This window comes from Vicia villosa, linkage group LG6, assembly GCF_029867415.1.
Source record: "Vicia villosa cultivar HV-30 ecotype Madison, WI linkage group LG6, Vvil1.0, whole genome shotgun sequence".
In the NCBI taxonomy this organism is placed as follows: domain Eukaryota; kingdom Viridiplantae; phylum Streptophyta; class Magnoliopsida; order Fabales; family Fabaceae; genus Vicia; species Vicia villosa.
This window is the reverse complement of record NC_081185.1, coordinates 143,970,052-143,995,779: the sequence shown is the minus strand read 5'-3', so window position 1 is coordinate 143,995,779 and position 25,728 is coordinate 143,970,052. Positions and strand designations below refer to the sequence as shown.

The following is a 25,728-nucleotide window of genomic DNA, read 5'->3' as shown; positions in this document are numbered from 1 at the left end:
ATTGAAACAAGGACCTTTGGATTTTCCTTTGTTGTTCTCATCTTGTTTGTACTTGTTGAATTGCTTCCTATAGTTAATCAAACTTTTGTCAGAGTGTTTTGCTCCATTTTTCTTTATGTATTTGTTGTATCTTCGCACAAACAGTCCCATTTCCTCATCATCCGAATCTTCCTCATCACTAGTATCACTATCCTCTTGCTCTTGCTTTGAGGTCTTGGAGCTTGAAGCCTTTAGAGCTATTGACTTCTTCTCTACCTCTTTCTCCATGTTCTTATCTTTATTTACCTTTTTCTCATGCATGTCAAGGCACTTAAGATGTTGCTCATGTTCTTCAAGTTTACCAAAGAGAGTGGTGATGTCTAAGGTATTTAGATCATTTGCTTCCTTTATGGCTGTAACCTTGGGTTGCCATTCCCTGTTTAAACATCTTAAAACTTTGTTAGTAGCATTTGCATTGGAAACAGGTCTATCAAGAGAATTTAAACGATTTATAAGATGTACGAATATTTTTTGCATATGTTTAATGGATTCACCATCTTCCATATGAAAGAGTTCGAACTCTTGAGTTAACGTATTGATTCTAGCTAGTTTGACATCATCTGTGCCCTCATGTGCAACTTGCAATGTGTCCCACATAGCTTTAGTGGATTTACAATGGGAAACACGATAGTATTCATCAACTCCTAGAGCTGAGATTAGAATATTTCTCGCTTTCCAATCGTATCCATATTTTTTTCATCTTCAGTATCCCAAGTATTTTCTAGTTTAGAAAGGACAGCACCAGCTGCATTTGTCATGGTAATTTTAAAGGGACCATTAACAATTGCTGTCCAAATGTTCCTATCAATGGCATTGATATGAACACACATACAATCCTTCCAATAGCCATAGTTTTCACCGTTGAAAACTGGAGCTCTATTGTGAGCCCCTTTAGGTCCGGAAGCCATTTTTCCAATAAGTGTTTCACGTAGCACGGAATAAACCAGAGCTCTTGATGCCACTTGTTAGACGCTAGGCTTAAGAATCTAGAGGGGAGTGAATAGATGCCTCAGAATTTTTCGGATTTTTGTTGAACTTTGGCGAAAGCGTTTCGGGATCGACTCGCGTCTATTCCGAACCACTATTGAAAGAATCGGATATGTGATTAAACCACAAAATAGTTATGAATTAAAGATGAAAATAATTTAGAGAATCAATCAGTTAAGCTAATGTAAATCGTTTAACTATTTTCTTGATTGACTTTGTTTGCAATGACTTGATAATAGTTGAAGCAATGTATCAAACACTTGGTGATAATGTCCAAATTGATTATGATTCAAAGTGTGGTGACTTGTGGTGTTTATGCAGAATCTTATAACACAAGTTTAACACTAGAAACCTTGATCAATTAGCAATTATAACCAGAAATAAGTGAAACGTAAACGAAAAGATAATGGCAATAAGAACACGATATTTGTTCAGGAAGTTCGTCGATCGTCCTCGCTACGACTACATCTGCCCCCAATTCCAAACGGGAATTGGGATGTCTTTCATTATGATTGAAAACAATTTGTACAAAGAAGATAACAAAGCAATAACGATAAACCGATTATGTTGATTCTTTGTATCTTTTTCCCCTTGATCTTGAGTCAGATCAAGTATCCTCCAAGAGCTTATCGTTGATTCCTTTTCTGCAGTGTTGTGAATTGCTCGAACCTTTGTTCTTCAATCTTCACACTCAGCTGAATCCTTGATGAAGCGTCTTGATAAAAACCCCCAAAATTCACCAATCTTGGAAGACAAAATCCACAGATTTTATTCACCAAAAACCCCACAAATCTTCTCCCACTGGGAACCTTCAATTCCTTTCCATGGACGTTATCGATCTTGATCACAAACCCTCAACGCAAGAATGATTGTGTGTAATTGTGTTGGAGTTGAGAAGAAGAACGAAGATGAGAAGCTTTTGTGTATCTTTCAGTTGTTGGTGTTGAAAAAAATAACTAACAGAAAATGATATAAATAGGTGCAGCACACCAAGAGCAGCTGAAGCGCATCATTTGACAGATTTTGAGGTAATAGGTCGACCTACCTCATTGGTTGGGTCGACCTAAATGGAGCAGATTCACCATACTTCTATTTGTGTTCAGTTACGTCGACCTGCATGAGCTTTAGGTCGACCTGATGACAGTTGACTTTGGTTCTTGTGGATTTTCTTCAGTTTAGGTCGACCTAGTTACTTGGTTGGGTCGACCTAAATGGGACAGAGGTGAACCTTGTTTATTTGCTTCAGTTTGGGTCGGCCTAAGGGATGTATGGGTCGACCTAAAGTGTCTTGTATCCCAAAGTCTTGTCTTTCTTCCAGTCATTCACTTGAGACTCGCCATTTTGTTCACTTACGATGTTTGCCATGAATCGAAAACTTCTTGGTGAGTGTAGGCTTGTACTTACAGAAAAAACAAAAACAATTGACGGCGACACGTACCAGAACCAAGGATGTTCTTGACGGTTTTGGCGGAGGGGTGTTGTTGCCTCCGAGAACGGCGAGCAAGTATGCGGTTATCACCTTCATGTTTATGTGACAGTGTCTTCTCATCAAATGCAAAAGTAATGAAGTAACACAGAGAAAGAGTTATAGAGATTTCAAGGGTTTTGTTCAGATATTTTTAGGGTTTGAGAGAAGAGGGAAGGAGAGAAAGAGAGAGAAGAGAGAAAACTGATTCAAAATGAGAGAGAGAGAAGAGAGAGAGAGAGAGAGAGAGAGAGAGAGAGAGAGAGAGAGAGAGAGAGAGAGAGAGAGAGAGAGAGAGAGAGAGAGAGAGAGAGAGAGAGAGAGAGAGAGAGAGAGAAGAGTCTAAAAACAAAAACGTGTAGGTTCATTTGGAATGGAGAAAGGTGCCAAGTGTCAAATAATTATTGGAAAGTATAAAAGTTGTAGTGTTAATTTGTTAGTTACTAAAATATCCTTTTTGTAGTGCAATTTTTTTTTGAGGAAAGGGTACTTTTGATAGTTTGATCAATTGATTAGTAATGGGTAGATAGTAGATAGGTAGATAGTAGATAGATGATAGTTATTCAATAAATATTGAACGAAAATATTATGAAAAGAAGTATTGTAGTTCAACATTACTGTTATTTCAAATATAAATCATTAAGTACTCCAAATATGAAATAATCACTTTCATTTTTTTGGCTACATTATACATATACAGGTGCAAACATTTTGTGAATCTAAAGCCTCTTAATGATATTCATTTTCTCCAATGCAATTATGCAATGATTGCAATCAATCAATTACTTGAACTCTTCTTTACATGTTTCTCCATTTCCATTCTTGTCTCATCATCAACCTTGAACTGTAAATATAAAGGAAATAACTATTAGGTAAACTACACAGCAAACCATGTACAACACACTAAACAAGATTATGCCATTATAAGTAGGAGTGTTCAAAATAAATAGTTGATTGGATCAAACTGTAAGTTGAATTCATTCCTACTTTTCTATTTTTACACTAACATATGCTATGATTTTGATTCCATCATTTATCTTATACACATTAATTTAAAATAAAATGGCAAAATGTTATATTTACCTTCAATGGTTGAGGACTTCATTCCTCCACCTCTCTTCTCCTTGTTGAATTTCAATGGAAGTAGTTTTCATTCGAGCAATTATAGGCCAGTACTCACCGAACTCAGGATGACATTTTAGGTACAATTTTGGACAATTATATATGTGCAAATCTTCAAGGGCGGTGAGGCGAAAGAAGTCATTTGGAAGACTTAATAGTTGAGGACAGTGAGAAATCCAAAGCCTCTTAAAACGAGTCATTGTTGTTAGACACTCAGGAAGGGTCTTAAGATTGGGAAGTTCAGAAATTTGTAAGGTCTCTAATGTCTGTACAACATCTTCAATCCAATTAGGAATTGTCAAAAGCCAGTTAAGTTTTCCGATATGTAAATGGTTTATCATCAATTTTCGGATTGGACTTTCATTAAACAGCAAGGACAAATTTACCATCTGACAGTTTGAAATTCCCAAAGTCTGTAGTTTAGGAAAAATAAAGAGGGGTAAGGAGTCTAGGCTACGACATGATCGAACAGACAATGTTTTAAGGGAATTGAATTGTTGTGTCTCGTTGAATAGAAACCTCATATTTTTGCACTTATAAAAGAATAAAACTTGAAGATTGTTCATGTTAGCGAGTTCTGTCAGTGACATAACTGATTGATTTGTGGTTAAGTACATTTCTTGAAGGCTAATCAACCTCTCTAACCCTTGAGGCAATGTTTCAAGCTCTGTGCATCCTGTGAGTTTCAAGATTTGCAAATTATGGAGTTCGCAAATAGAATGAGGAAGTCTTTTAATATTCCTATTATTAGTAAGGTCGAGAACTCGCAAGTGCTTCAATTTAGCAATTGAATTAGGTAGAGTCTCAAAGGAAGACTTTCTTAAATCTAGATATCGCAAATATTTGTATCTTGATATCCATGAATCCAACAAAGTTCTCTTGTCAAGGACAATTCCTTCCATGGGAAATAATATGGTTCGCAAACTTTTGGACTCGGGGAACAAAGCCTCACCTGCTGAATTATTTTCAACAAAGGATAAGTGTCTTACATGTTGAGCTATATTTCTAGTATGTGAGTCAACTGCTATACACTCCTCTTTCGCAACATACGTAGCAAGATCATGAATCAAATCATGTACTTTGAATGTAACAAAGAAGCCAAAATGTTTGAAATCTTGAAGAAATGATCTAGAATTTAAATCGTCTATATATTCTCTTGCAGTATCATTCAAATGTTCACTTCCATCTTGAGATTGTACTAATCCAAGAGCTACCCAAAGACCGATAATATGACTACCATAGAAGGTATAATCTTTGGGATAAAGGGAAAAGTAAGCAAAACATTGCCTCAAATAGAATGGCATTTGATCATAACTTAACTGTAATGCAGGTAAAATATCATCTTTCTTTTGTTCTAAGTTCCATATCTCAGAATCTCTCACAAATATCCACTTCTTTAAATCATATTTTGAGAACAACGAACTACCTAATGTTTTGGCAGCAAGTGGAACCCCTGCACATTTTTTCACGATTTCTGTTCCAATCTCTACAAGACCTTGATGTTTAATCACTTCACCTTCCTTAAATGCCCATTTGAGAAACAAAGATAAACAATCATCTTGAGAAAGGCCTTCTAAAACATATGAAGGAAGAGTACCTGTCATTGAAGCAATTGAATTGCTACGTGTCGTCACTATGATTTTACTTCCTGTTGCACCAACTTTTATCAAATCTATCAACTCAATCCACTTTGCACGATCATCATTCCATACATCATCTAGTACAAGAAAAAACTTCTGACCAGAAAGTTTATGTCTAAGATGTTTATGTAGCTGCTCAATATCTAAGTTGTTGATGTTTTCTTGGTGGGCAAGAGCATCACTCGGTGGAGATGGAGCTGAAACGGGTGCAAAAGTGGAAGCAGAATTGATGATTTTAATAATTATTTTCTTGATGTCAAAACCATCATAGTCAGAGATACAAGCCCACATCTTCAACTGAAAAAGTTGATCCATCCTCTTATCATTAAACACCAACTTTGCAAGTGTGGTCTTTCCCAAGCCTCCAATTCCTACTATTGGAATAACACACAAACTTTTATCACCAACCCCGTGAGGATGTGGTTGCATCAAAAGCTTGATAATTTCTTCCCTATCCTTCTCTCTCCCAATTACACCGGAAGCATCAACATTGGAATGAGTCAATTCTCTCTTTTGCAAAACTAGATCTGGACCACCATCGATTCTCACAAGGCCAAACTTGTTCGCGTCAGCTGCTACCTTATCCAATCTATCCCTAATCTCTTTGATTTGGCATGCCATCCTAGGACGGAAAACAATTGGATTAGAGAAAGAAAAGAAGTGGCCTACCTTCATCCGAGTGCTATTAGAAGCTTGGACAACTTGCTTCCTCTTGTGTTGGAACTCAAATCCATCAAACAAATCATCAGCATCAGAGCAGATGTTTTGAATCTGTCTCAGCCATTCACGCAGCCCGTGCCTTCAGTCCTTCTTATACTCAGCATCCAACAAAACACCTGTGACAATTGACAAAGTGTCTTTGAATTGTTGTAGATCGTCATACACACCATAGGCTCGTGAAACTTCTTCATAAGCATAAGAAGCAAGCTTTCCTAAGAGTGAACTAGCAATATGGAAGACAAATGATTCAGCCATGTTAGTGAGGAAAGAGCAGATGTTCTGTTTGTATCAAAGTTTGTGCTTGTGATTCAACAAAAAAAAATACCAATCTATTATAAATAGATTTTATAATTTACATTTAAACGAGTCTTTTTTAAATCTTCATTTAACTCTAAAACTGTAGAAAAGTTCCTCTTGGGACATATTTCTTTTTTCATTATATGTTATGTCATGTGGATGTCATGCAGTCAATGGTCACTCTCTCATCAATTGAACATAGCTGTCGGTAGATATTCTTAGCCTCTGTTTGGAAACTCGGTGCGTTGCCGTTACCGCGCGTCCACACTCATTTCCCCCGTGATTTATAGAAGCAACTAAATGTAGCTTTTAAAAAACGTGTGTTGCTTTGTTCAAAAAAAAAAAAAGTGTGTTGCTACCGTGATTTCTTTCAAAACCCAAACATCTCATTAGTAAATCCATGCTTCATGAATTTGTTTTGTAATAGTAGAGATAGAGTTCTTAAAAATACTATTGTAAATACTTCAGTCCATGTAGTAAAAGAAATTACTCAATATCATTGCTGTTAAAATCATCTCTTTTATGATATACATAAAAATACACATAATTACTATATGATTATTTACATAATTCTAATATAATTCTAATGTTGGAATTTGTTATGAGTTTTTAGTAATTCAAGTTTGTGTAACCGGTTAACACCAGTGTGTAATGGGTTACTGGCATTAAAAAAAAGTTCAAATAAGTTGCGAAAAAATATTTTTGAGGTTGGAAAATGTTGAATTATTTATTATTTAATAATTGAATCTCATTTAATTAAACCTAATTCTTTTCATAAACAACGCGGATGAAAAATGTTGAACTAGGCGCAGGCCTCTTTCTTCCTTGAATGTTTGGATATAAGTTGTAGAGTTTGTTATTCGAATACTCGTCTTCCATAATAAAATATGATAATTAATCCGTAAATAACAGCAGACAAGTAGTAAGAAATCCAGAGACTCGCGCAAGCTAGCATCAAGTAACAAATAGTGTCAGAAATCCGGTAGACGGCATAAGCATCAAAGCGCATCGGCGTGAAAATAAATCACGAAGTCGGAATGTGTGTCGACACATCCGAACCATACACCTGCAAGAAAAGTCGTAATCCAGACAAGCAACAAACAGCATGTATGTGTCGTGTCTCAAAGAGTGAGACGGATGAATCGTAATCGGAAAATATGTCGTGTTCCGCAAATAAAGCGAAACACTGAGCAAATTGCGTCCGTCGGAAATTTCCTTCAAAGTCCCTTGCACAAGTTAGCACACTTATTAGAAACAACAAGAAATTGCGACCAAAGTTGCATAATCGCATCGCAAAGTAAAATAAAGGAGAATGGTGAAGAAAGGAATGAGAAACGTGCATCGGAATTGAAGATCAGGCATGGGGCAACAATGACAACATCAAAGAAAGCTTCGTGAAAACGACCACAAATCGCACATAAGTCAAACATGTTGTAAAACAATGATAATGCAAGCATACCGCATAAAGAAATCACATTTTGCACATATTTATGATACGGGGCAACATTGGTGCAAACTCGATGGCAAAGGTCCACAAATGAGCAATTACACACACATGCATTATACGAGGTTTGAGGCACAAATTACATGATATGGACTAATTGGGACAACATTGCATCATTTTATTACAACTCAAGGAAACTTGCATCGAAACCGAAAATTAAACATACGGTTCAAAATTAAGTGCATTATCAAACACAAGTGAGTATCAAACAAAATTGGAAAGTGAAACATGGTATGAGAACAATACCGGGCAGCAACAAAATCCCTCAAGAAATCAACCAAAATTGACATGAAAATCCATTATTCGGTGCGCAAACGTCAAGTATCGGTTCATGGAAGATTGACATCGAAAAGCATGCAAGTTATAGCTCAAAAATTCACATGACAAACAAAATTCAAGCATATTTATCATTTAATTCAAGTATTGACAACAAATCGCGACAACTTCCATATTCGACTCATGAGTTTAAGCATTTTTCAAGAAGTGACACAATTATATTCATGAACATCGACACTTTAATTCTCATCCAACAATTTATTCAACAACAACTCAATCATTTGTGGACATCAAGTCAATTACTATCATCTTCATCGATTACCACTCATGAACAACATACAACCATTACTATCAACACTTTAACAACAACACTTTCAGCAATTAAGATTCAAGGAACAACTCAACAATTATCAATTATCATCGATCATGAACAACACAACTATTATCATTCAATTTTGTTCATCAACAATATGCGCAACAACAACCTCCTCATCAACGATTAATCATCAACAATATACAACAATTGTCCGCAATGCATCATCAACAACAATTTGACACAATTAATCATCATCATTCCATTATTGATTAACAAACAACAACGATTAAATCATCTTGAAGCAACACTTTAATCATCAATTGTAATCCAACAGTCAAGCACTTTCAACAATCAAGTGTTCATCATCAATAATTCATAACAACAACAAATCTTCAAGAATTAGTAACAACTAATTCCACAATAAAATTCAAGAACAAGAAAATATTACCGAATCGAAGATCCTGATTTGATTATTTCACCAAATATTCAACAACATACGTTATGAAATAAGTACTTTAAACATAAATCATTAAGTACTAGAAATATAAAATTAACACTTTCGATTCTTTGGCTACAAACATTAAGCTGAAAACATTCTTGATGAGGTTCATTTTCTCCAATAAATGCAATCAACTACTTGACTTCTTCTTTGCATGTGTCTCCATTTTCCACGCTCGCCTCACCGTCAACCTTGCCATGTAAATAAAGGAAACTTTACTCTCAAACAAATCATGGAAATAACAAACATTAATTGCAATATCTCATGGAAATAACTACTAGGTAACTAACTGCACAGGAAACCATTACAACACACTAAACAAGGTGATGCCATTATAAGGTGTCATCATGGTTGCTTATTACCTCCAATTCAGTGTGCTTAAAGTCATACAAATTACAATACATTGTATGAAGATTTCCAATTGCACAACATAAAAAGCATTTGAACAATAGGTTTTGGGGGTGAGATTGAGATATCAAATAAAAAAGGATAATGGAAGTGACAAAATGTTATATTTACCTTCAAGGGTAAACAACTTCATTCCTTCATCGTTCCTTTTTCAATTGTAACTGAAGTGATTTTCATGCCAACAATCATGGGCCAATGCTCACCGGACTCAGGTTGATATTTTTGGAACAGCTTAGGACAACCATATATGAATAGATTTTCAAGGGAAGTGAGGTGATGGAAGTCACTAGGAAGACTCAACAGTTGAGGGCAGCGAGAAATCCAAAGTCTCTTAAGACGAGTCATTGTTGTTAGACACTCGGGAAGTGTTGTAAGATCGGGAAGGTCAAAAATGTATAAGGTCTCTAAAGTCTCTACAACGCCTTCAATCCAGCTAGGAATTGTCAGAAGTCCTGCAAGTATTCCAATATATAAATGTTTCATCATCATCAATTTTGGGATTGGGCTTTCGTTGTACAACGACAAGTTTATCCACTGGCAGTCTGAAATTGCAAGATATTGTAATTTAGGAAAAATGAAGAGAGGTAAGGACTCTAGGCTACCACATGATCTAACAATCAATCTTTCAAGGAAAGTGAATTGTTGTGCCTCACTGAATAGAAACTTCATATTGTCACACTTATAAAAGTATAAAACTTGAAGATCATTCAAGTTTGCAAGTTCTGTGAGTGACACAACTGATTGCTTTGTGGTTATATACAATTCTCGAAGGCTAATCAACCAGTCTAACCCTTGAGGCAATGTTTCAAGCCCTGTGCATCCCATGAGTTTCAAGACATGCAAATTATGGAGTTTGCAAATTGAATGGGGAAGTCTTTTGATATTCGTATTATATGAAAAGTCAAGAACTCGCAAGTGCTCCAGTTTAGCAATTGAACAAGGCAGCGTCTCAAAGGAAAAACAATTTAAATCTAAATACCGTAAGTATTTGTATTTTGATATCCATGTATCCAACAAAGTTTCGCTGTCGAAGCTCACCCCTTTGACCGGAAATAATATAGTTCTCAAACTTCTTGAGTTGGATAACAAAGCTTTATCTGTAGAATTATTTTCAACAACTGATAAGTGTCTTACATGGTGAGGTATATTCCTAGTATGTGAGTCAACTGCTACACACTCTTCTTTCGCAACATAGATAGCAAGATCATGAATCAAATCATGCACTTTGAATGCGAGGTAGCCAAGTTGTTTGAAATCTTGAAGAAATGATCTAGAATTTAACTCTTCTATATATTCTCTTGCAATATCCATTAGTTTCTCACTTCCATTTTGAGATTGTACTAATCCAAGTGCTATCCAAATACGGGTAATATCATCAACAAAGATGACATGATCTTTGGGATAAAGGGAAAAGTAAGCAAAACATTGCCTCAAATAGGATGGCATTTGATCGTAGCTTAACTTTAGTGCAGGCAAAATATCATCTTTCTTTTGTTCAAAGTTCCATATCTCACAATCTCTCAGAGATATCCACTTTTTGGAATCATATTTTGAGAACAATGAGCTGCCTAATGTTCTGACAGCAAGTGGAACCCCTGCACATTTTTTCACGATTTCTTTTCCAATCTCAACAAGACCTGGATATTTAATTTCTTCACCTTCCTTAAATGCCCATTTGACAAACAAGGATAAACAATCATCTTGAGAAAGACCGCTTAAAACATACGGGGGAAGAGTACCTGTCATTTTAGCAATTGATTTACTACGTGTCGTCACTATGATTTGACTTCCTGCTGCACCAATGTTTATCAAATCTATCAACTCAATCCACTTTGCACGATCATCATTCCAAATATCATCTAGCACGAGCAAAAACTTCTGACCAGAAAGCTTATGTCTAAGACGACTTAGAAGTTGTTCAGTATCTAAGTTGCTGATGTTTTCTTGGTGAGCAATACTTTGTGGACCAAAAGCAAAAACAGAGTTTATAATTTTTATAATTATTTGCCTGATGTCAAAATCATCAGAGATACAAGCCCACATCTTCAACTGAAAAAGTTCACCCATCCTCTTATCATTAAATACCAACTTTGCGAGCGTAGTCTTTCCCAAGCCTCCAATACCCACTATGGGAATAATACACAAACTTTTATCACCTTCACCATGAGGACGTGGTTGCATCAAAAGCTTGATAATTTCTTCCTTATCACTCTCCCTTCCAATTACACTTGAAGCATCAACATGGGAATGAGTCAATTCTCTCCTTTGAAAAATAGGTTCAGGACCAACATCGATTCTCGCAAGGCCAAACTTGTTCCCATCAGCTGCTACCTTATCCAATCTTTCCCTAATCTCTTTGATTTGGCGTGCCATCCTATGATGTAAAACAATTGGATTAGAGGAAGAAAGGAAGTGACATACCTTCGTCCGAGTGCTGTTAGAAACTCGGACAACTTGTTTCCTCTTGTGTTGGAACTCAAATCCATCAAAGACATCTTCAGCATCAGAGCAGATGTTTTGAATCTGTCTCATCCATTCACGCAGCCCATGCTTTTGGTCCTTCTTATACTCAGCATCCAACAGAAGACCTTTGACAATTGACAAAGTGTCTTTGAACTTTTGAAGATCTTTATACACACCACAGGCTCGAGAAGCTTCTTGATAAGCATAAGAAGCAAGCTTCCCTAGGAGTGAATTAGCAATATCGAAAAGAAATGATTCTGCCATAGCACTGAAGAAAGAGCAGAAAAAGCTGTTAGTATCTAAGTTTGTGGTTGTGGCGGCTACTGGCTATGCTTCATACTATATAATAGTCAAGTCAACTTTGATAATAGTCAGAGTCTTCTTCACTCTATTTTTTGTCTTCCAGTGTTAACTGTAAAACATTATTGAGTGAACCTCCAATTATCTTATAACAATTGAAATGAGGAAACAACGGTTTATGTTCTGCATGAGTTTTGTGTTTCGGAAATGAGGAAGAAAAAATTTCTATATCAGTTAAAATATTATTATTGCAAAAGAGAAAAAACATAGCCAGACGAGGAAGTAAAAAAACATTGTTTGCTCTGCTTGTTTAATTGGCTGAACTCAAATGACGAATGAGCAGCTGTTATGAACGAATCGTTTAAGAGAACCTAAATTCAAATCTTGACTAAAATAATTTTTTACAAGATTTTACTCACCCTCCAGCTAAATTTCAAATTACCAGGGCTCTTTACTCATAGAAACTTAAAAGTTAAGAGTCTTATTAAATGTAAATTATGTAACTAAACTAGATTTTAATGCTTTAATGCTTCAAATTCTCTAACCATATTCAATGCTTCAGTGCTTGATTCTCTTATCTCCTATCTAGACGAAATTCTAGATTTTAAATGCTGGTTTGATGAATGTAATTCTAGTGAAAACGTCTCACAAGACAGCAGCTAACAAATCTCAGCATCAATTGCGGATATAGAGGTCAAATTATGTGTCTCTTTAAATAGAAATGATATCGGTTTTTATAATTTAGAGTTGTCATATCTGTTTTATGGTTGTTACTTGTTACCAAGCTGTAATATATTTTTGGTCAATCTTTCAAGCTCTAACATTCAAAAATGCAAGTTGTTTGGATACTTAAATCATTACTTAGAACATATTTACATGATATATATTATTGTACAAGTTAATTAAATCACCTTTAAATTGAACAAATTACAAATGTTGAATTCTTACAAATAATTGTGAGTACTGAGAATGTAGAATGGAAGAGAATAATTATACATGCAGATGGAAACGAACATCCTGAGAATGTAAAGCTTCTTGCTAGTGATCATTTCTCCAACATTATCAACCATTGGTGCTTATGCTGAATCCTCAACCTACTGAACCCCCAAATCATATCCTGAAATAAAGCAGATGTTACTGAAAATTTATCCTTGTTGGCAATTTAAAGAAAACTAGAAATGTTTTTAGAATGTAAACAGATCCTAACATGTTTACCTTCAAGTTTGATGCTTACGTTAATGTTTTCCTATGGAAATTCGCTTGATGTGGCCAATCATGGGCCAGTACTCACCAGATGGGGGCCGACATTTTTGGCACAACTCAGGACAACGATAAATGCGAAGTTCTTCAAGTGCAATGAGACGATGCATGTCACTTGGAAGGCTCAAAAGTTGGGGACATGATTCAATATATAGGCTTTTGAGATGAGTCATTAATGTTGGACACTCAGGAAGCATCTTGAGATTTGGAAAGTTTCGAATTTTCAAGGTTTGTAAAGTCTCTGCTGCATCTTCAATCCATCTTGGCAATTTCAAAAGTTTTGGAAAACTCTTAAGGTGCAGATGTTTCAACCTCAATCTCTGCCTCTGGATTGGGCCTTCAATCTCATAGTTCAACGACAGGTTGAACATCGGACAATCTTTAATTACCAGAGTTTGCAATTTCGGGAAAATACTTAGAGGGAAAGACTCCAAGCTCTTACAAGATTGAATGCACAATGCTTCAAGGGAAGTGAGTGGTGTTTGTGTCCCGCTGACCAAAAGCTTCATATTGTCACAATTATATAAACCCAAAGCTTGAAGATGTTTCAAGCTTGCGAATTCATCCAGTGACAGAGAAAGCTGTTTTGTGGTTATATACAGCTTTCGGAGGCTTGTCAACTTCTCGAATCCTTCAGGCAATGTTTCAAGTTCCGTGCATCCAACAAGGGACAAAACTTGCAAACATTGGAGTTTGAAAATAGAGCGGGGAAGTGTTTTGATTTGGTGGTTATCTCGAATATAGAGAACACACAGGTGCTTCAATTTGGCAATCGAGGTTGGCAGAGTCTGAAATGAAGAACTACTTAAATCTAAGTATAGTACGTATGTGTATCTTAATATCCATGTATGCAAAAGACTTTTACTTTTAAGACCCACTCCTTGAACAGGATATAATATAGTTCTTACTCTTTTGGACTTAGGAATCAAAGTATAGTCAAGTAAAACATTTCCTAAAATTGATAAATGCCTTGCTTTCTCTGGTATATTTTGTGTATCAGAGTTTACCAATACAAAGTCCTCTCTAGCGACACATATTGCAAGATCATGTATCAAATCATGTACTTTGAACTTGTAATAGTAGCCATAGTCTCTGAAATCCTCAAGAAATGATCGTGAATTTAACTCGTCTATATATTCTCTTACAATACTATCTATCTTTTCACTTCCATTTTGGGTTTGAACTAACCCAAGGGCTGCAAAAAGATTTATAATTTCATCACTATCGAAGGTAAAATCTTTGGGATAAAGGGAAAGAAAAGCAAAACATTGCTTCAAATAAGATGGCATTTGATCATAGCTTAATTGTAATGCTGGTAGGATATCACCGTTCTTCATTTCTGAATTCCATGACCCATGGTCTCTTACATATTCCCACTTGTGCAAATCATAGTTTAAAAATAAAGAACTTCCTAATGTTCTCACGGCTAGTGGAACCCCTGCACATTTTTTCACCAGTTCTTTTCCGATCTCCACTAGATTTGGATACTTTTTTTTTTCTCCTTCCTTGAAAGCCCATTTGACAAACAGAGATAAACATTTCTCTGTATCAAGACCTTCTAAAACATAGGAGGGAACGGTACCCATTATCGAAGCAACTGATTTGTTTCGTGTTGTCACCATGATTTTACTTCCAGATGTACCAACTTGTAACAAATCTTTCAACTCAGTCCATTTTACAAGATCACCATTCCATATATCATCTAACACAAGTAAAAACTTTTTACCAGAAAGTTTTCGCCTCAAATGAATTTGTAGCCGCTCAATATCAAAATTGTCTATATTCTCCTGGTGAGCAACACTTGAAGCTGAATCGAAAGCAGAAGCAGCAGAAGCTGAGTTGATGACTTTAATAACAATCTTCCTGAGGTCAAAATATTCAGAGACACTCACCCACATCTTTAATTGGAAAAGTTGATCGATACTCTGATCATTGAACAAGAATTTTGCAAGTGTGGTCTTTCCCATGCCTCCAATACCCACAATGGGAATAACACATAGGCCTTTATCAGTGTGAGGATGAGGTGGCTTCAAGAGCTTGATAATTGCTTCCTTATCTTTCTCCCTCCCAATTACACTTGAAATATCAACATATGAATGAGTCTTTTCTCTACTTTGCACACCAAGTCCGGGCTCAACATCGATTTTCACAAGTGCAAACCCGGCTCCATCGGTTGCAGCCTTATTCAATCTGCCTCTAATATCTCTAATTTGATGTGCCATCCTAAAACGGAAAGCAAGTGGATTAGAGGAAGAAACATAGCGGCGTACCTTACTCCTTGTGCTGCCAGAATCTTCAACAGCTTGTTTTAGCGTGACTTGCAAACCAAATTCGTCCAAAACATCATCAGCATCAGAGCAAATGTGTTGAATCTGCCTTAGCCATTCACGCAAAGCATGTCGTTGGTTTTTCTTCTCCTCCGCATCCAACAAAAGACCTCTGATAATTGACAGAGTATCTTTGATCTCTTGAAGATCATCATACACGTAACAGGCACGGGCAAACTCTTCAAAAGCAAAAGAAGCAAGCTGCCCTAATAGTGAACCAGCAACATCAAACAAAAATGTTTCAGCCATGTGAATGTTAACTAGAATAGTATAGCAAAAATGGAGTCTGGATGTAATTCTGCTTTCATATCCATGCTTGGTTGGTTATAGACTTATAGTATAGTCAACTTGACACAGGTTGCCAGTCTTGCCTAGTCTACCAACTTATTTTATTCATGGGGCCAATGCCATAATACTAATTGTTTTTTGTTTATTTGCAATGTACTATAACAAGTTGTAGTACTTGTTAGAAGAAACTAAGAACCAAATGAGTGGTTTTCAGTCAAACAGCACAGTAAGTCTGAAGTTTCCAAAGGTTGGTGGCATTGGCTTCATTTGGATGATATACTCATTTGAGTTAATGTACCGTGCATTAATTATTTGTAACACTCACTCTTTGGAAAGCTTATGAAAATAGTTTATATATTAATTATTCAATGAATATACAAAAGAGCAATTCAGTCAAAAAAAAAATTGTCATATTCCTATACCAAATAGTAAATACATATGATAACTACACATAATTTATTTATTTTACTGAAATATTTAAGTTTTTTTAATACATGTGAAATATGACCGTTATTCGTATTAAAAAAGACGCAGAGGAGAAAAGATTAAAAGAAATGAGGGTGATACGTTGAAATTACCTAGCACAAAAGCAACCTCATCCTAACCCTGGATTTCCACCATTATCGCAGCCAGCGGCGAGGAATTGAACATCAATGTAAAATTCGTTCGATGGCTCCGTTGAATTGACTATGAAATCAAGATCATATTAAACTAATTTTGATGAATAGGAAGGGCCACGGAAGAAGGTTCCAGTAGCTTCTTTCTTGAAATAGTAGACATGAAAGCAAAAAAAAGGATGTTACTTGATTGGAATCAAGAAGCAAGCTATTTAGTACAAACTATGGTTAATAGTAATAGAAATTTTGATCAGAATAAAGTTATATTTAAAATTTTAAAAATCTAATTACACATATTTTAAAAAAATATTTTTATAAATAATTTATTAATGTGTGTCCTAATACATATTTGTCAAAAAAATATTAAAAACCATTTATTTTTAACAATTCAATTAACTTACTTGAATTTTAAAAATCAGCTTAAACCATTTTAAACTCTTTAGTGAAAAATTTTATTTTTTTTCAAATTTGTCCAATAGGGTGTTTTTTTGCATCATCGTAACATGTTTCAAAAAAATCGACTGGAATTTAATCTTGACAGATTCATTTTTTTAGGTTTTAATTTTTTGTATGATAATTAATTTGATCTTCTTAATTTTAATTTTAGACAGATTCAAGAATTTTTATGATAATATATTAAAATTAATTTTAAAAGTATGATTTTAAAACAAATCAATTCTGAAACTAGTTCATAAAATACAACTAGTTGTAAAACCATTTCATATAGTAAAATCAGTTTATAAAAGTAAATTGGTTTTAAACTAGTTATCAACTGGATTGAAATTGATTTAACAATTAACTGAATTTTTATTGAAATGGTTTTTGAAAACTGAACCAAATCATTATTGTGGTTCAGTGCAATTAAGTTCATGAACCATGAACACCCCCTAGTTAACACACATCACAAAGATCAATTTCATAAACATTTTGTAAAGGAATGGATTACACTAATAAAGTTTCCAAACCGGTGAGCCAACTTTATTAATGGTTGGAATTAACCCTAATTTTGGAGATAATCCGAATCAATCTTGATGAATAAGAATCAAACTTTCTAATTGATCGCTACTCATGTTCTTCACTCTTCACTCGAGTGTTTCAATCACTCCTTGATTGCAAGATGATTCAGTTGCGCAAAGATTATTAGAGAAGATAATTGAGAGAAAGATGAAAATTCTAGATGTTGGGAAAAGCATATTTTTTTTATTAATTCTCAATTCTAACGGAATTGCTTACTTACACAAAATAGATCGTGTCTCCCTATTTATAGTTGAGTTTGCTTGTTCACCAATCAAACTCTAACTAACTTAGTTGTTACACAACAAATGCTAAGTCTGACATATTTTGAAAACTACATACTGTCATACCCCAATTTTTATCCCTAAGATATCAACTATCATTCATTAATATATTTTTTATCGACCATTCATTGACATTCATTTGCATGTGACTTTAGCTGATGTCTCTGTCCAAGATGTTATTTTCTTTGCTTGAATTCAAGTATGGATCAGAGAATAAGCATGATGGCTTGAATCAGCAATTAGGATTTCATGGCCAAGGTTGTGAGTTGACCAAGGCACTCCATGGATCAAGAGGATAGCTTATTGTTGCTTGTCTGTGTTGCAAGTTATGTTTAAAGGTTTTCTTAACAAGTTAACAAGAGTTGAAGCTATGATTTGGTGCATTTATTTTGCATCTATAATTTGGGAATTATTCATTATTCGTGGAAGAGAATGGAGTGTTTCTTCATGAAGCTCAAGCCATGTTCTCTCAGTCAAGATTAGGATCTCTCCCTATGATCATCATTCAATTGTGGTTGTGCATAAATTGTATATCAAGATTAGGATTTTGATGTGTAAGTTGAGTTAAACCCCAAATCATTGACTAATTGCTTGGAAAAGAAGATAGTGCATAAGGTCATGGATTCTTGTTGACCTAATTCTCAGTCAAAAAGTTAATTCACTGAGTCATCATACTAATGAAGGAAGCTTGGAATTGATTCATTATTCTTTGACCTAGTCTTTGTTCTTTATCTAATCAAGATTATTCAAGTCCTTTCACCAAGATAATTCTTATATGCACTTGAGGTGTCTTACTTGCGAATCATTGGATTAATGGCTAAAACCTAAGTTTCTCTTTGAGGAATATGGTTTTTCTCATCAAGTTTTGGTTCATCAGTCCTTTGGTCATCACCTATGATTCATTATCTGTTTAGATGATCATGCTTTTGGTCTTTGATAAAGTCATTGTTTTGCTTTGAAAGGTCAAAATTAAGGTTTTGTTTGTCAAGCTTATTCATCCTTTCACTCAAGATGAAATTTGGTCATGGATGTTTCATTCAAAATTTGTTCAAGTGATTATGATTCTTTTTCATTTCAAAGTTTTTGGTTACCTTAATGCATTTGAGGTGAAGTCACATAATTCAAGGTGAATTCAAGTTCAAGCTTCAAACTTTTGCAAATGGATGGAAAATTGAAGGTTAAAAGAATTGTTCAAGTGTAAATTTGTCGAAGAACTTTACATATGGACAACATTCAATTCATCATTCATATGGTTAGATTTTCAAAATGGAATTCAAGATAGTACGTAACGTCCGTCCTTTCATGGTAGTGGAACAAAACATTCGTCTGTACCTTGTACCTCGTACTACATAATGGTATCTTCTATTCTTCTTGAACTTCAGAGGCTCACAACATGAATTAGAAGAAAAGAAAATAAGCTTTGGATCTTTAGAGCTTCAAGTCTTCAGAGTCTTCAGAACCACGTCTTCAGCACTTGGTCTTCAGAATCATTTGTCTTCAGAAACTTTAGTCTTCAGAACTTCAAGTCTTCAGAGTCTTCAGTACTTGGTCTTCAAAATGGTTTCTTCAGACTTCGTATCAGAGTAATGTCTTCAGATGCTTCTGAAACTTTGCTACTGTTTATCAGAACTTGTGTAGCGCGGAAACATAACTTGGTAGTTTCTGATGTTTGAGCCACGCCTTTTCATCAGAGTCAGAACATGTTTGTTAAGTACTCAACATAAGAAACATTAGTATAACAAAATTGTTCATACAAACATACTCATTGTTATCATCAAAACTCAAAGACATATTGCAGAACCAAATCTTGTTCTAACATTGTTGTGTTTCCCAATGTAGCAGTAATATTAGGGTAATATGATTGTTTGAGTGTGAAGCTTTATGGGTAGAGATGGGACTATCGTGAGTAAAGATATGGGTATTTGGTGAAACAATAGGTGTATGAGTAGGACCATAACCAATGGGATATAGAAAAATGAGAAATATACTCGCAGAAGATGCAGTTGTGTAAGTCGTGGCTGATTGATGCAGTCCACTTTGAGCCATCAATTTTGTGAAAAGAGTCATAAGAGATTCATGTCTAAAGTCAATAATTTGTTGTTGATTATCCATTCTAGTGTGGATATTCCCTAGTCGCAGTTCCAAATTCTGACGAGTAACTTGAAATCTCTCATTAATTTGAGGATAAGTGTGGTTGATGACATCATCAATATGCAAAAAAGCTGCTTGAATAACATCATCTAAGTCTTTGGAGACTGATTTGTAGGCTTGGAAGACATTGAATCAAAAGATGAAAGTATAGGTTAATGCTAGAGTTGACAAAGTAGATCTAAGTTGCAAAGGAAAAAAGCTAAATAATTTTTTATTAATTTTTATACAATATTTTTTTAATTATTTGTTATAAAATTTACCTATTTAATTTAAAATAAAAAAATAAACAACTCAATGAATTTCAAAAAATTAGATGGATTGAATTCATTTATAATTTTAAATGGATTGATTGAATTCAATCTATTAACTAATATTTTAAGTAATTGATTGATTGAATGCATTTTTTTATTTATTTTCAAAGGCACTATCAATCCATTGGAACGGTTTGAAAGTCAGTTCTAACATTAAGTTGTTTCAGTCTTTTTTTCGATCGCAGTTGTGGGGATTAAAATATTTTTTTCACCACCAGTATCCGATCCACTGGGCCGCCTAATTTAGTTCGGGGTCAGTTATGACATCAAGTAGTTTCAGTTTTCTCCCGATCACAGTTGCGAAGGTTCAAAATGTGTTTCTTCCTATCAAATTCAACATTAATCGCTACTGAAAATCGACTTTAATCCTTCTTATAAAGTTCAACGTCAATCACTATCGATCCACTTAATGAATTTAATTGTCAACCCAACTAATACTGTTAATTAATATTGTAGACATATAGTTTGATCATGTACTATAAACTATAAAATATCAAATTTCGTGAAAAATATTTAGCTTTTAAATATGTAAAAAGTGTGATAATTAAGTTTTACAAAAATTGAAATACTTTTTTTTTTTTTTAAATGGTGTCTAAAAGATCATTTCGAAAAGGATTAATATTAAAATTTTACAATGATGAATGAAAACCAGTAAACGCACACTCCAAACCCTAAACCCTCTTCATTTCCACTAATCCACTTTCTCCGTCGCCGCTGCAACCATGACGGAGCTGAAGCTATCCGAAACCCGCGACCTAACGCGCATTGAGCGCGTGGGAGCTCACTCTCACATCCGTGGCCTCGGTCTAGACTCCTCATTAGAGCCACGCGATGTCTCTGAAGGTATGGTTGGCCAAGTCTCCGCTCGTAAGTCCGCCGGCGTCATCCTTCAAATGATAAAAGACGGGAAAATCGCTGGCCGCGCAGTTCTTATTGCCGGACAACCAGGAACAGGCAAAACCGCCATCGCTATGGGGATGGCTAAGTCTCTCGGCCTTGAAACGCCGTTCGCCATGATCGCCGGCAGCGAGCTCTTCTCACTCGAGATGTCGAAGACCGAAGCCCTAACACAAGCCTTTCGCAAGGCGATCGGTGTTCGTATCAAGGAAGAAACGGAGGTGATTGAAGGCGAGGTTGTTGAGGTTCAGATCGACCGTCCGGCGGTTTCCGGTGCTGCTGCTAAGACAGGGAAGTTGACGCTGAAGTCGACGGAGATGGAGACTGTCTACGACCTTGGAGCGAAGATGATCGAGGCTATCGGAAAGGAGAAGGTCACGAGTGGCGACGTCATTGCCATTGATAAGGCTTCAGGGAAGATCACGAAGCTAGGTAGATCGTTTTCTAGGTCGAGGGATTTCGATGCTATGGGACCACAGGTGAAGTTTGTGCAGTGTCCTGATGGAGAGTTGCAGAAGAGGAAGGAGGTTGTTCATTGTGTTACTCTTCATGAGATTGATGTTATTAACAGCAGAACACAGGGATTTCTCGCTCTTTTCACAGGTGATACAGGTGAAATCCGTGCTGAAGTTCGGGAACAAATTGACACCAAAGTGGCAGAGTGGAAAGAAGAAGGAAAGGCAGAGATTATGCCTGGTGTTATTTTCATTGATGAGGTACACATGCTTGATATAGAGTGTTTTTCATTCCTAAATCGGGCTCTCGAGAACGAGATGTCTCCGATATTAGTTGTTGCAACGAACCGAGGCATCACAACTATTCGTGGCACTAATTACAAATCTCCACACGGGATTCCTATTGATCTACTTGATCGTCTTCTCATTATCTCGACTCAACCTTACACCCAGGATGAAATTCACAAGATTCTGGATATCAGATGCCAAGAGGAAGATGTAGACATGAATGAAGGTGCAAAGCAATTGTTAACCAAAATAGGTGTGGAAACATCCCTGCGATATGCCATTCATCTAATCACAGCAGCTGCATTGGCCTGCCAAAAGCGAAAGGGAAAGACGGTGGAATTGGAAGATATAAACCGGGTTTACAATTTGTTTTTGGATGTCAAAAGATCGACACAGTACTTGATGGAATATCAAAGTCAATACATGTTTAGTGAAACAGGTGAAGTTGATGAAGATGATGCCATTGCTATGGTCCCCTGAAATTCATGCTCATCAGTTCGAGCCTTTGTAATTATCTGAGCAGTTGCTATTTTTGTAAGTTGCAGCAGTTTATTTGTTTCATGAACTTCATTTGTATTTGATTTTGAGCATAATTGCAGTATCTACAATGCCCAACACGAGAGGCTGTGCTGTAATTTATTTCTACTGAACTTTTCCAAGACTTCTTTTTTATATTTGTTGTCTCATGTTAGCACTATCATGCTCATTTTCTTTCAAAGGTTATCAATAGAGAGTAGTTCTAGAATTTTGTTTTTAAAAAAAGGCTTGTCAATATCAAAGAAAGCCCAAATGCCATAAGTTGTTGATATAATGAAGTGCATACTAATGTGTTGTTTGAAAGTTTGGAGGTGAAACTTTAGAGGAGATATTTTTAGAGAATTATAAATGATTGTAGGGATGATAATATATTTTTTTTGAGGATTATAATATTATAGATTATTGGATTTGTATTGGGAAATAGTTTACACCCCTCACCTTAAAATTCGATTTTGTAGGGATGAATTATGTCAAATTTTAATATGGTATCATTTTTTTATCGATCAGGCCACGGGCTACCTACACTTATATTCATGTTCTAAATTTAATAGTGTTACTGAGGCCACGGGCCACTGACCCGTAATATTAATGAGCCACCGACCCGTTATATTAATTTGCTAAGTTTAATAATGTTAGTGATAACAGTTTATATAGAGTGAATCATTTACTTAAGTTTTATTTAAGTTCTTTAAAATTTTTCATAATTCTCCTCCAATATAATTGTTAGAGTTACTCTATTTTTGAGAGATTTGTTTATTTGTGAGAAAAAAAAAACTCTCATATTCATGTTGAGAGACTATTATCTCTTTCATTGCTATTTTCTTCTTTTACTCAAAATCTTCTCATTATTCCTTTTAAACATTCTAACAGACCTTGGAAGGAAGATTTTGGAGGAGAAATAAAAACTTGGTTTTTTTTTCTTGACTCATTTGGAGGTTGGGGCACCTCTTTATCTGTATCTTTCATTCATTGATCAAGCGATGAGCAATATGCTCGTCCTAGAGAGAACAAAGTTGAGCAACACATATTTTGTGAGCAACGTGTTTAAAGGCGTCGATGACAGGTTCTAGAAGATCGAAAGACTAGCCTTAGCCATTGTGATAACATTCGAAATCACATACCATACATTTAGAGACATCAGATATAATGGTAAAAAAAGAAAAGAACTATCTTATTTGCCAAGTTTTGAAGAAGTTAGATCTCGTAGGGAAGATGGTGTCTTGGTCAGTGGAGTTATATGAATATGACATTCAGTATATACCCAGAGGAACGTCAAGTCGCAAGTGTTAGTCGACTTTCTGATGGAGTTCAGTTCGTAGGTAGCCGAGGAGGCTCCCCACGTGTGGATATTATTTGTGGGCACGTCATACCAAAAAGGAAGTGGCGCTAGAGGGACCATATGACCTCCTAAAAAGCATTTCTTGAGGTTTGAGTTTAAAGCCAACAACAACTAAGTCGAGTATGAAGCCCTCATCGTCAGCAGGGGTCTCGCCATATAAATGGGCGCATCAAGTCTCAAAGCTATGAGTGATTCACAATGGGTAGCAAACCAGGTCGCAAGGGAGTATCAGGCGAATGAGACCCAATTGATCAAATATCTATAAAAAAGGTACATGACTTGTCTGAACATTTCAAAGCTTTTGAGAGAACATATATGCCAAGGAACAAAAATCTACAACAAATCTCCTTTCAACGCTCGTCGTTAAGTCTGTTCATAACGGAACCCTTATACACCCTAAGTAACAAAACACAAGAAATCAACACTATTGAGATCACCTAGTTCACATGTTGGATTAGTGGTGACAATTGAATCTATTAAGAAAAAATTCATACAATCCATCCACTAAGAAACTCATTCAATCCATCCACCACATAAAAAGTAAGTTAATGAGTTGAACTAAATTCATCCATTTATATGCATGGATTGATCCAATCCATTTAAATTTTTATGATCCAATGCATTATTTTTATCATAAACTTTAAATTCATCATCTATTTTTTTAAAGCAAACAAAAAGTTTTTTTAGAAAATACAAAAGATCGTTTATTTCTCTAAAATAAAAAGTTGATTAATTCCAAAAAAGAAATTGACTTTTTTTGAAAATACAAAAATCATTTTTTTCTTCTTGAAAATATAAAAAATTGATTTTTTTTCCAAGTATTCAAAAAACCAATTTTTTCTGAAAAAAAATCGCTTTATGTTTTCAAAAACACAAAAAAAAAAAAAAACAATATTTTTTAAAAATACAAAAAATCAATTTTTTTGAAAAAAAATATGCTAGAATATAAACATATGATTTTTTTCTTCTTTGTTTTAAAATTTTAATTTTTCATAAAATAAATTAAATATACTTTTATTAATAAAAATATTATATATATATATATATATATATATTAAAAAATAAATAAATATAGTTAAATTAATTTTTTGGAAGGATGGATATCTATCCACTAAAAAGATGTTAATGGATGGATTGAATGAATTGTATCTGATTAGATTAAATATTTTTAAGGAAGTCTTAATGGATTATTAATGGACTAATATGTTATATTAATCGATCCATTAACAATCCATATCCATCTTATCCATTTATTTTGCCAACCCTAGGTTGGATGACGCTCATAAGGCATTATCTCATGTCTAACGAGCTCCCATCAGACGAGATGGAGGCAAAAGGGTCCGAAAACACGCGACAAAATACACCTTGATATAAGTGAAACCCTATAAGATGGGAAAAATCTCCCCCGTGTTAAGGTGTCTAGAGGAGAACGAGATCACCTTGGTCTTCGCAGAGGCCTCCAAAGAGCATGTGATAGTCATATTGATGGACGAACTCTTTCTTATAAGCTACTTAGGATGGATTATTATTGGCCCACTATGATGATGAATAATGCAAAATTCATTAGGAGATGCGACAAGTGTTAAAAAATTCTAACCACTATCACGCGTCAGTCAGATTTCTCCACTATATCACGTTGTAATCGCCATACTAGGTCTTTTTCGTTGGTACCTTGCCATGCTACCGATCGATTCAATGAAGAGGAAAATAAGGCAAGGCTTATATGTGCAACCAACCTGATGAACAAAAAATGATGATGTTGCCCACATCAGAGAAGGTTCATACCGCATATGTCAAAAATTACCTCATGAAGTTTACAAGTTCGAAAAACTAGATGGAAGACTCATTCATAGAACATGAAACTCAGTTAACATGAGATACTATTACAATTTGGTCATTTACTATTTATTATTCAATAAGACGA

At 35.2% G+C, this 25,728-nt stretch overlaps 4 protein-coding genes across 4 annotated transcripts; 1 reads left to right on the top strand and 3 right to left on the bottom strand.

Annotated features, from left to right (window-relative positions):
* Nucleotides 1-3,103: 3,103 nt before the first annotated feature.
* Nucleotides 3,104-6,367, bottom strand: LOC131612631 (putative disease resistance protein RGA3). Its single transcript, XM_058884393.1, has 2 exons — nt 3,575-6,367; nt 3,104-3,335 (listed from the first exon to the last, which is right to left on the bottom strand). The coding sequence occupies exon 1, from the start codon at nt 5,926-5,928 to the stop codon at nt 3,577-3,579; it is 2,352 nt and encodes a 783-aa protein (XP_058740376.1). The 5' UTR covers nt 5,929-6,367; the 3' UTR covers nt 3,104-3,335; nt 3,575-3,576.
* Nucleotides 6,368-8,810: 2,443 nt separating this feature from the next.
* On the bottom strand, nt 8,811-12,164 carry LOC131610327 (putative disease resistance protein RGA3). Its single transcript, XM_058882241.1, has 2 exons — nt 9,385-12,164; nt 8,811-9,056 (listed from the first exon to the last, which is right to left on the bottom strand). Exon 1 carries the CDS (start codon nt 11,998-12,000, stop codon nt 9,403-9,405), a length of 2,598 nt encoding a protein of 865 aa, XP_058738224.1. The 5' UTR covers nt 12,001-12,164; the 3' UTR covers nt 8,811-9,056; nt 9,385-9,402.
* Nucleotides 12,165-12,934: 770 nt separating this feature from the next.
* On the bottom strand, nt 12,935-16,442 carry LOC131612630 (disease resistance protein RGA2-like). Its single transcript, XM_058884392.1, has 2 exons — nt 13,252-16,442; nt 12,935-13,153 (listed from the first exon to the last, which is right to left on the bottom strand). Exon 1 carries the CDS (start codon nt 15,870-15,872, stop codon nt 13,272-13,274), a length of 2,601 nt encoding a protein of 866 aa, XP_058740375.1. The 5' UTR covers nt 15,873-16,442; the 3' UTR covers nt 12,935-13,153; nt 13,252-13,271.
* Nucleotides 16,443-20,907: 4,465 nt separating this feature from the next.
* On the top strand, nt 20,908-22,646 carry LOC131610326 (uncharacterized). The gene has a single exon (XM_058882240.1). The coding sequence runs from the start codon at nt 21,011-21,013 to the stop codon at nt 22,406-22,408; it is 1,398 nt and encodes a 465-aa protein (XP_058738223.1). The 5' UTR covers nt 20,908-21,010; the 3' UTR covers nt 22,409-22,646.
* Nucleotides 22,647-25,728: the final 3,082 nt, after the last annotated feature.

Coding starts and splice junctions, on each gene's coding strand:
- LOC131612631 (XM_058884393.1), bottom strand. CDS start 5,928: ATGAAGGTAGGCCACTTCTTTTCTTTCTCTAATCCAATTGTTTTCCGT.
- LOC131610327 (XM_058882241.1), bottom strand. CDS start 12,000: ATGGCAGAATCATTTCTTTTCGATATTGCTAATTCACTCCTAGGGAAG.
- LOC131612630 (XM_058884392.1), bottom strand. CDS start 15,872: ATGGCTGAAACATTTTTGTTTGATGTTGCTGGTTCACTATTAGGGCAG.
- LOC131610326 (XM_058882240.1), top strand. CDS start 21,011: ATGACGGAGCTGAAGCTATCCGAAACCCGCGACCTAACGCGCATTGAG.